This window comes from Zea mays, chromosome 10 (assembly GCF_902167145.1).
Source record: "Zea mays cultivar B73 chromosome 10, Zm-B73-REFERENCE-NAM-5.0, whole genome shotgun sequence".
Classification (NCBI taxonomy): domain Eukaryota; kingdom Viridiplantae; phylum Streptophyta; class Magnoliopsida; order Poales; family Poaceae; genus Zea; species Zea mays.
This window is the reverse complement of record NC_050105.1, coordinates 6,004,878-6,015,822: the sequence shown is the minus strand read 5'-3', so window position 1 is coordinate 6,015,822 and position 10,945 is coordinate 6,004,878. Positions and strand designations below refer to the sequence as shown.

Sequence of the window (10,945 nt, the reverse complement as noted above, 5' to 3'; positions counted from 1 at the left end):
GGTGTGAAAGGTGAAATGAATGCGCTTGTTTGAAGGTTGGTCAGCCAAGAATTCGTGGGAGAGGCAGAAGTAAATGAGAGAGAGAGTGTGAGGGGGTATATAAAGGATCCCCCAAAAGCTGGCAGCCGTTGGGAGAAAAAGAGTAAAAACCGGTTGAACCGGTTTTCAGACCGGTTGAACCGGTTTTCAGACCGGTTGAACCGGTTTCTACCAGGAGGATCCCGGTCCACTGAGCTACTCAGCCGGAGACTCAACCGGTTTCAAAACCGGCTGAGTAAGGAAAAAATTCGGCTCAACCGGTTTTAGAAAAATATCTGCTGCGACTTTTCTGACAGCTCTGACTGTCAGACAGGTCAGAGCAGAGGTGGCAGGTGAACAGTACCAAAACCGGTTGAACCGGTTTCAGGACCGGTTGAACCGGTTTTGGGGGCTGAAACCAAATTTTGAGTATTTTGAAGAGAACAAAAGTGGAGTCTTTGTGGGAAGTAAAATTTGTTTTTCTCAAGGGCATTCATGATCTGGAAAAATGTTCTCCAAGATGTTTTCAAAAGATTTTGAACTTGGCTCGTTGCACAACTTACTTAACTGTCGCGGATCCCTCTTAATTGTACGGCGATTCCTATGACTCAAGAATTATAAATTTAGCACCGCCGTTGTTTCTAAGCACTTGGAGCACGCCATTTGATGTGAAATTTTAAATCCGTTGTGCTTTATACTTTTATGCTCGTAAGGTCTGTGCTTCTCCTGTCTGTAGAATTTCTATGTACATGCTAGGAGCAAACTTGTTAGAATCTCAGTTTGTTTTGTCATTAATCACCAAAACCCTCAATTAGGGTTGATTGCACTTACAGTCACAAGTAATGCACACACACACAACAAAATACCAGCATGATGCATGCATTATTTTTTGTGTCCTTTGTTATTTATTATTATTTTCTTTTGTGTAAGTGAGATGTCCATATGAAATAATGAATAGAGATAACACACATATCTATAGAGTAATATAATTTCTCTTTTTATACTCTTATTACAAAGTAGGTATTACAAAAAGCGATGTCGCTCGGCTCAAGTGCGGAAGCTAGCTAAGAGATCCATCGGTCACGCGCATGCAAGCACCCAAGGAGCCCGGTGTGGCAACTGCCTGAAAATGCTCTGCTGGGTGCTCGCAGCGGAGAGGAGAGCAGACATAGGGATGGCAACGGGTAAACTATCCGTGGATAGTGTCTCTGGACATCCATATCCACGACTTATATCCGATATCCGAACCCGTACCCGTTACCCGCTATGGATAACAAACGGTATCTACATCCGTTACCCGCGGGTAACGGATATCCGCGGATATATCCATTTGCCCACTACACATACAACATATTTAAATCCAGTAAATTCAAACATGATATCATATTTGTCCAGTAAATTTAAATATGATAAAAACATACAGTCATACAGAATTTGTCCAGCAAATGAAATCTGATACATGTATTAAGGCATACAGCGACAATATAAAATTGTCTAGAAAAATCAAATCTGAATTGTTCAAATTGATAAAATTACAAACACACAAGCCATAAGAATCAACACCAAAGACCAGCTGGTTATTCAGAATCAGCAGCCAACACACAAGATTCTTCTTTCATGTCTTCTTCATTATCTTCAAGGCAAGACCAAAAATTATTGAATCTTCCATCACCAGCATCTAAAATAAAGTTGCAGGCACATTAGTATCTATATACTTCAAATATAACATATTGGAAAAACGAAGAAAAGTTCACCTTTAAGAGTGTGACGAAGCCAACTTTAACTGCACATCAAAGCTTCCACCATTTTAGGAGTGAGACGACTGCGATGGTCACTTAAAAGCCTGCCCCTTGTGGGATGAGAGTATAAGATATTTTAACGGATATTCGGGTATTTGGGTATGGATATTGATTTTTCGTACCCGTTTAAAAAATATCCACGGATATCAAGTGCTACCCATATCCATATCCATGGGTACAAACTCGTATCCAAAACCGTGCCCAACGGGTTTTTTATCCGCGGGTACGCTGATAAATCATATCATTGCCATCCCTAAGCAGACAGCGTGCTGAGGTCTCCTCAGGCACTCCTGGTTAGGGATGGCAACAGAGAATTCCCCATCGGGTTTTAGCTCCCCAAACCCATCCTTGTGACAAAAAATTTCCCCACAGGGATCCCCACGAACGCTTGCGGAGGACATTTCTTCCCCATTCCCATTCCCCGTGGGGATATCCCCATCCCCGCTTTAATTATAATTTAATCGTACTTCATTTGTTATTAATGTAAAACATTATCATTTATACACATTGTTAGATGTAAAAATCATTATGTGCGCATTAAAATCAATGTATTTGTACCACGGGTGATCTATTGACCAGGTAATTCTTTATTTTTATCATTAACTATTATATAAAAATATTGTCATATGTAATTTTAACGGGTCCCTGCGGGGAATGGGGATGGGGAATGCTTCTCCATCCCCGTCCCCGTTTACCCGTCGGGGAAGAATATTCTCCCGTTTACATCCCCGTGGGGGAAGAAACTTTCTCATCCCATTCCCTAATAGAGAAATTCCCCACGGGGAATCGGGGATCGGGTCCCCGTTGCCATCTCTACTCCTAGTCGCGTGGAGCGAAAGCTGGTGACGGTTAACCGCGCGCTTTCGATGATTACGCTTACGCCCACGAGTCGAAGAACGAAGCAAGTTTTAGCGTAGTAGCTGAAAGCACGTAGCAGTGACCTTTTTTTTTCTTACGAGCGCGCGCGCGGATTCGGAGGTGTGGTGTGACTGGTGAGGAACATGAGGAGGAGATCGAGGCCAACTGCGGAGAGTGCAGTGCGGACACGCACAAAGCCGATCTATAAAACGACACTGACGCGTCACGCGTGCACGGGGACGGACGTATAGACGTATAGTCGTATACATATTTGCATGGTACAGATGTCTGCACACATGGCACCATGGCAGCACAGCAGCAGCAGCAGCGAAGCAAGCAGAAAAAGCAGGTACGTACGGTACGATCCCTGGACGGGACGAGTTCTTATACGCCGTACGTAGAGGACGTTGCAAAGGGTGTGGCGGCGTCGCACCGCATGGTGATCATTGGCGGCACACCACGGGCACGGGCACGGGCACGGACACGGGCACGGCACGAGCGTGGGAAAAGGCTAGCGAGCGAGCGAGCTCGGTCTAGCTCTGTCTCCGACCGGGACCGGCACGCCGACGCCTAGCTAGCTAGCTAGGGCTCTGCTTTTGCCGGTGGTCGGTGGGCGGAGGGCTACCTCAGCTTTCGTTCGCCTTTCCACGCACCGCAGCCCGGATGGGGTAATACTGTCCCTACTGCTTTCGTGCGCCGGCGGCGCGGGCGTGGAGGGGATCAGGGGAAGGCCAGCGATCGGGAGACCGGGAGCTAGCGCAGCGCAGGGGACGACCCGACCCGACCCACCCGGGCCGCCGCGGAATTCGGCCTTGGCTCTCGCTCAAGTGACCCAATAAAAAAATTTATGTATTTATTTATTTATGTTATTGGGATAAGACAAGATAGACGACGAGCAAAGCTTGCTGAGCTAATAGGGTCAGCTCCGTCCTTTTGCGCCGGATGGATCACCAACAAACGTTGCAGTTGCCAGTTGAAACGAACTCGGTTCCGCCGCTGACGTACGTATGTATATGTATACATCTCAGAGAGTTCGCTTTGCTGACATGAGGACCACACGTCTCCTGTCTACTAGTACTCGTGAGATGTACTGGTAGCTGTACGCTTCCACTCAGTTCAGTTTCAATCTGATGTACAGCTTTCGAGCTCCATCCATGATTCCATGTACGCTCGCTGCTGCTCCAACCTCCAACCACGTCCGTGCCAGACTTTCCACTGCCACTAGAGTAGTGGTGGACTGGTGGTAGAGGAGCGCTCCCATCCCACGTCCGCTGTCCGCTCTCGGTGCTGGCGGGAGCAAACAGCAAGGACGGTCAAAGTCAACACCATGGATCGGAGACACGGCGCAGGGGAACGGAATGATGAGCGCCAGGCCAGGCCAGGCAGCGAGCGAGTCGAGATCGAGACGAGAGTGCCTGCCTCTGCTGCTCTCCCGGCTCCCGCGGAGGACAAGACAACCCCGCCAGCTGTGCGCATTACGGACCAGTAGTACTGCTTATTATATCACGTGGCCCACTCGAGCGACCCCACTCACTCCACCGGTCCACTCCCGCCCGTCTCGTGTCAGTGTCACTGTCACCCAGATCTCGCTCTCGCCTCGCGCGCGTATAAAACGGCGGCGGCGTCCACTCCTGCCTCTGCCTCTTTGCCACCGTCCATTCCCCCGTTCCATCCATCCATCCATCCACCCAAAAGCCACACACATGGACAGCAGCGGAAGCTAGGCCTAGGCGTCGTCGTCCCGTCCAGCTACGCACGCAGCTATAGCCTACAGCTCCTCCCTCCCGCACCATCCCCAGCACCATGTCGTCGTCGTCGTCGTCCAGGGCGCGGCGGGGCGGGAGCGGGAGCCTGCAGCAGTTCCCGGTGGGGCGGTGGCGGCACGTGGCGGTGGTGGACGCCGGGTGCGGCTGCCGCCCGCGCCGGGCCACAACCAGGCTGCTGAGCCAGCTGCCGTCCTTCCTCCGCCCGTCCCCAAAGCCGCCGCAGCCGCCGCCGCCGCCGCGCAGCAGCTCGCGCTCCTCCTCGGGCTTCTTCCCGTCCTCGGCCGCCTCCACCGCCTCCTCCTCCGCCACCACCTTCACCACCACCCACTCCTCCCACTCCAACTACGACTCCTCCTACACCCACCACCCCACCACCACCAAGCACCTGGCGTCGGCCGCCGACAAGCCGCCAGCAGCGGCGGCGGGGAGGAGGAGGCAGCAGCTGCAGGGCCACCACCACCACCACCACCAGGGCAGCAGGAGGAAGAAGCGGTACGAGAAGATGGGCGGCCCGGGCGCGGGCGCGGCGGCGGACGCGGACGCGGACGCCGCCGCAGCAGAGGGCGGCGTTGGGGGCGTGGCCGTGGAGAAGGAGTCCTCCGACCCGCGCGCCGACTTCCGGGAGAGCATGACGCAGATGGTCCTGGAGATGGGGCTGTGCGGCTGGGACGACCTGCGCTGCATGCTCCGCCGCCTGCTCGCGCTCAACGCGCCCCGCCACCACGCCGCCATCCTCGCCGCCTTCGCCGAGGTCTGCGCGCAGCTCACCACCGCGGCCCCGCCGTACCACGCCGCCGCCTACGACTACGACTACCACTACCACTACTGAAAAATAAATAAATAAATAAACACGGGTGGCCTGGCTGGGCTCCGTCTTCTGGTCCCGAGATCCTGGCACCACCCGGCGGCCGGGCTCCACCTGCTGCAGGGGTGGACGGTGGTCATGTCCGCCGCCGCCGCCGCCTCTGCCCCTCTGCCACCGGGTGGTGATAGGATCTCGTGAAGGAGAGATTAAACCACCACCTTATTACTGTTAGCTTCACCAGGTGTCATCAGTGTGTGTATGTCCATTGTCCAGTACCAGTACGACCAGGTGTCCACCGTCCAGGTCGTCCTTGTAGCGTAGCCGTAGCCGTAGTGTGTGCTTTGCGAGCTCGTCTTTTTCTTGGGTTTCTTCCTTGCTCTGTTTGCTAGCTAGCTTCTCGCTGTTCCTACCTACTGTATGTCTCGCAGGAGCAAGCAGCATAGCAGTGTGTGTGTGAGTGTGTGTTCGGCTGGCCTTTCGTTTTGGATGAAGGCCGTGTCCACGAAGAAGTGGTAGTTAGCTGTGTGAGAGATTTAGAAGCAGGTCTGCTTTGTGTCTACTTGTGCTTGTAGCTAAGCTGCTACTAGTAATGAAGATTTGAGACGCGTTTCTTGCTCACACCCCATGGCATTGCTACGTATTGTCACTTGTGCCTATGAATATCGCTAGTACATGGAACACCATTACTGTTTTTACCGAGAGGTAGTACCGTAGTAGTATATAGTTCAATGGTACTGTATTTACTGAGGTAAATGCAGTTTTTTTTTTTTTAAAAAAAACCCCCGCATGGTCACCGTACTGGTGGACTACTGGCCAATTGTTTAAACAGGCTCGAGGTAATAAATCAGTACCCCTGCACTGGTGGCCTGAGTGAGTGAGGCAGCTGGGGCTTCAGTGTAGTAGTTACTGCCAGCCTGAATGTGCATTCATCGCTGAAACAGAGCCTGCACTCCACACAGGACAGGCCTGACCATGGACGGCGTCTATATCTTCAGAAGGCGAGGAATTGAAGGGAGGGACAGACGTGTGCGCATCCAACCCAAACGCCGTGATCCCGTGACGAGCCTGTCGTCGACCTTTGTGGTACGGCCAGTCGGTCGGTATTGTACGTGAAGCAGGGACACTAGCTAGTGTCGAGTGGCCGAGTTCCGACCTGGTCGGTATTGTACATGAAGCAGGGACACTGTACTACTCACGGCTTGTTTGCTTCTCATGATTTTGCTCATGCTGCAGCTTGCAACAACCGACCAAGAAGGTGGCCATCAGCCCACCACCCCCGGTACTACTGGTAATGATGCCGTTAGTTTTCGTAGCACTGCTGCACTAGAAAGACCCCGGCCGAATCGGTTCTGCGCGTGACATTTGTGGAATGATGCAGAGAGGCTGGTTCCACCCGATTATTAGAGTTTAGTCTCCGCCATATTAAATATTTAAAGAATAATTACACATATTAAGGGCATATTTAGATGGTTGACTAACTTCCCCAATTTTGTCTAACTTTTGTGACTAAAGTTAGTTATTTAATTCGAACGAATAATTTTAGACAAAATGTGGCACAGTTAGACACGAACCAAACAAGTCCTAAATATAGTCTAACATAAACTTACTTACACGGATAAATATTAAACTTTATGTGATAAACTTAATTATACGAATGCAGGGGTGTACCTTGTTTCTCGTCGCCAAGATACGCTACCATGGTTTTTTTCTCAGCAGAGGCTGCTGGGTGGGTGCGTGCGTGCGGCAGGCCGGCAGCACACGGCCTCGCGCTTCGAGCTCCCTGGGGCTTGTGGGCTGAGGGAGTGGGAGTGGCGAGTGCCGGCGTGGGCGAGTGGCAGGGATCGTCGGAGCTTTTCAGGTGCTGGCCGGGCACCGGGCAAGCACGAAGGGACGGACGACCGGTATGATGATGCGGTGCCCGCCGCCCGGCACTAACCGCGCAGCGCATGATGACGCATCTCGAGGATGACGACGAGCTGCCTTTACCAACGCCGTCTCCGACTCTCCGTGCAGCCGGTCAACTGCGGGCGGCGGACGTACTGCTGGGCCGGGCGTGCTTCTTCTACTCTGGGCCTCCGTCGCTCCAGCCACCAAGCGTATTTGGAGGTCTGGAGCCCAAGCTGACGAGAATTAAATTTAACCGGACCGGACCGGACCGGGGCGTCTTGGTCCGGGGGCGCGGCTTGCGTCCTCCTCGATGGCGACATGGATGAATGCGCCGCGCCGCGCCGCCTCTCCGAGATCGATGCGGTACCGGAACTGGATCCGTGCAGGTCAACCGTCTAGAGCACGCGAGGCAGTCACACAGTCGCAGGCGGAGCGCGGCGTGACTTGCGGCCCTGCGTGCGGTGGCTTCGGACTCGGGCGATGCATGCAAAGGGCGCCTCCGCGGTACACGCAACGTAAGCGTGGTCAAGGTATCACAGCATCACCATGGACACACTTGTGAACAGTCGCTGCGCTCTATGAAAAGCATTTTTTTTCTTTTGTGCTCCTGATAACGGCTAGTCCAACCCTAATTAACCAGCGGATGCATGCATGGCGCTGCTGCAGCTGCACGGAGTCGGTGGACCGGTGACCGGACGATCCGATGGGACGCAACGAATAAACCGCGCTATCCATCACTTGTGCCCTGCTGCCGCTCTTGTCACGTCTCCGCAAGTTGAGAGCCTGGGACCTCACTCGAACGATGGCAACAATTTGTGGTGTGTGCAGCTGTGCGCCCCCGCCCCATATACGTGAACTAGCGGTGCTGCTCACACTTAATTAATGGCAGGTGGGGGCCGCCGGTCCTGTGATCTTCGGCAGGCAGACGATGACTCGCCTAATTAATCATGGCTTTGTAGTAGTACTACTACTACTGTGCAACTATATATATACATACTATACTATATATGCATGTTCAGTAGGAGTATGGTGTTTCAGTATGCACGCACATAAATACACGCACATGCATGCTTCCATCAGCTGCTGGTACCTACCGGTCGTCGTCGTCGGCCTCACCGTACGTACCTACCGGTCGGTGCGGTGCCTGAGACTGAGATCAACCTAAACTAGGCCCCGGGGATTGGAGGTGTGATAGCATGCAAACACCGACGATTAATTATGCTCAGTCAGCTGGCAGGGGTCGTTGTTCGGCGGCCACCGGTTTCATTTGCCATAAATACCGGAGCTGCTGGCAGGAGTAGAAATTAAGGTCTTTATACATTTATACCCGTACTGGAAATAAAAACCGTTGATTTTTTTTTCTCTCCCTCTCTCGAGAGAAACCCTCTACCTACACTACACTACACGTACAGGTACAGTTACTTGTACATTGCATTGGATCCTTCGATTCGATCCGCACCAACCAACTGCTCCTACTACTACTAACTCTACTATTGCTACGCGCACCTGTACTACATGGCGAGAGAGTGTTAGTGACAGCGTCCAGTTAATTTAATCATCCTGTTGTCGTTAGAACACTAACCATCAGCAGCTGCAGGAGCCAGGAGGTAAAGGTCTGGAGATTAGCAGGTCATCTACTCAAGCGATCGACAGGCCACGCGCAGTGGGTGGAGCACTACTGGTGGTGGCGCGGACTGCGGGCACGACCGATCACCGTCGTCGCTGCCAGCAGTACAGGGCCAGCGCTTGCATGCTGCCTCCTCATCCTCCACCACGTGCACCTGAACGTCGGCCGGAGGCGGCGGCGGCGGCGGAGGCTGTGACGGCGTCGCCGGCGACACTGCCACAGCTGGTGGTCGTAGCGGCGGCGGCGGCGGCCGTGCAGCTGCAGCTCAGCTGCAGCCGGTGCTGGTGCTGCTCGTGGTGGTGGTGCTGGTCTCGGCGGCGGTGCTGGAGGGAGGGGAGGAGGAGGAGGAGGGCGAGGACGTGGACAGGCCGAGGAGCAGGTCCACGAAGGCGCCCACGATCAGGTGGTGGTGCTGCTTCCCGTTGATCCGGAGGTACCACGCCAGGAGCTCCTCCAGCTGCGCCCAGTCGCGGAGCCCGTGCGCCGACACCATCTCCTCCATGGACGCCCGGAAGTCGCCGTACGGGTCGCCCGAGTCCACCGCCACCGCCACGCTGCGCTCCGCCAGAGACGACGACACCGCTGCCGCCGCCGCCGCCGCCGTCGTCGGTTGCCGCTGCTTCTTGACGCCGTCGCCCTCGTCCGCGTGCGTTGCCGTTGCGTCTTCCTCCTCTGTCGGCCCTGGGACTGGGACTGGGACCGGGACCGTCTTCTTCCTCGCCGGCGTCTCGGCGGCGGCCGCGGCCGTGGTGGCGAGGATGGAGTTGGACGCCGGCAGCGGGCCAGGCTGCGGGTCGAAGAAGAAGCGGTCGGTGGACGTGCGGCCCAGGCTGCGGATCACGGCCTCCTCCGACCACTCCTCGGACGCCGTGGTGGTCGAGAACCCGTCGTCGTCGTCGTTGTCGTCGAGGTAGAGCCCCGCCACCTCCTCCTCGTCGTCGCCGTCGCCGGCGAGGGAGAAGAAGAAGTCGTCCGCGGCGGGGTCGTCCAGGAAGACCGAGTTGACCGTCTTGTACATTTCGCCGGGCGGCGCGCCGCGGCCCATCGCAGCCGGCTTCCGGTGGACGGATCGACTGGCTGCTGCTGCTGCTGCCGTGGGCGGCGTCGCCGTGCAGCAGGGCTCGTCGTCGTCGCCGCCTGCGCCTGCGCGGAAGGAGGTCGTCTGCGGGTTGGTTCCGCAGGCCGACCACTGCCACGGCGTGGCGGCGGCGGACGTGGAGGTGGGGGCGGCGGAGTCCACGAGCCGGGAGAAGATGGAGACCAGGCCGTTCTTGCCCATTTCTGGGACTGGGACTGGGAGAGGAGGGCCGCTGGATGGATCGACGGGGTGGATGGAATGGATCGGAGCGAATTGTTGCCCTCGAGTTCAGCTCGAACGAATTGAAGACCAGAGAGGGCAGAGAGGGCGAGGAGCTCAGGTGGTTGAGGAGATGGGTGGGAGCAGCAACAGCAAGCGGCCGGAGAGGAGGACTGAGGCGAGGCAGCTGAGCGCGTGCAAGCAAGCTCTGGCTGGCTGGCTGCAATTAAGGGAGGAAGCGAGAAGAACATGGGGGTGGGCCCGTGGCTCATGCATATGATGCCCGTACCTGTGCTTCTGTTCGTTAATTAGATGGTGATTAGCAGACTGGACGCCATTGGGCGCAAGAGACGACTGTGCCATTTCTTCCTTTGTTTTTCAAAGAGAACTGTGCCATTTTTCCTTTTTCTTTTGGTAGACGAGACACAGCTTCTCCAGCACAAGGGATGCCAAGTTCAAAATTTGGCAAGTTGTTTCGCACCAAAATTCACCTGTAAGAGCATCTCCAAGAGAATCTTCATTTTTGACTATCTATTTGACTCTCTATTTATCTTTTCATACGTATTATACTATATATGTAGCATCTTCATTCTAACAGATTATCTATCTAGTTTCACTAGTAAGGTGGCTAACCAAATTTGGCTAGTGAGGGAGCCAATTTGGAGAGTTGAATAGTTTGACGAGTCAGATAGCTAGTCTGTTAGAGAGTTATTTTATTGTTGAATAGCTAAAATTTAGCTTGGTGGGTCATTTAGCTAGTCTCTTGGAGATGCTCTAACCATCACACCGCTGAGTCCTCTGCTCACGTATTCGGTATTCCTGCGACAGAAGCGGCTGCAGCTGAAAATGCCGAATAAAGTCCACATTTTAGCACGTCAGCTTGCCTCC

At 54.2% G+C, this 10,945-nt stretch overlaps 2 protein-coding genes across 2 annotated transcripts; one reads left to right on the top strand and one right to left on the bottom strand.

Moving 5' to 3' along the window:
* The first annotated feature begins 4,316 nt into the window (after positions 1–4,316).
* Positions 4,317–5,864, top strand: LOC103640776 (transcription repressor OFP8). Its single transcript, NM_001364035.1, has one exon. It carries the CDS (start codon positions 4,479–4,481, stop codon positions 5,268–5,270), a length of 792 nt encoding a protein of 263 aa, NP_001350964.1. The 5' UTR covers positions 4,317–4,478; the 3' UTR covers positions 5,271–5,864.
* Positions 5,865–8,422: 2,558 nt separating this feature from the next.
* Positions 8,423–10,728, bottom strand: LOC103640775 (transcription repressor OFP13). The gene has a single exon (XM_020545946.3). The coding sequence runs from the start codon at positions 10,037–10,039 to the stop codon at positions 9,026–9,028; it is 1,014 nt and encodes a 337-aa protein (XP_020401535.1). The 5' UTR covers positions 10,040–10,728; the 3' UTR covers positions 8,423–9,025.
* Positions 10,729–10,945: the final 217 nt, after the last annotated feature.

Bases quoted from the DNA above. Each gene is read 5' to 3' on its own strand.
- LOC103640776 (NM_001364035.1), top strand. From the start codon at position 4,479: ATGTCGTCGTCGTCGTCGTCCAGGGCGCGGCGGGGCGGGAGCGGGAGC.
- LOC103640775 (XM_020545946.3), bottom strand. From the start codon at position 10,039: ATGGGCAAGAACGGCCTGGTCTCCATCTTCTCCCGGCTCGTGGACTCC.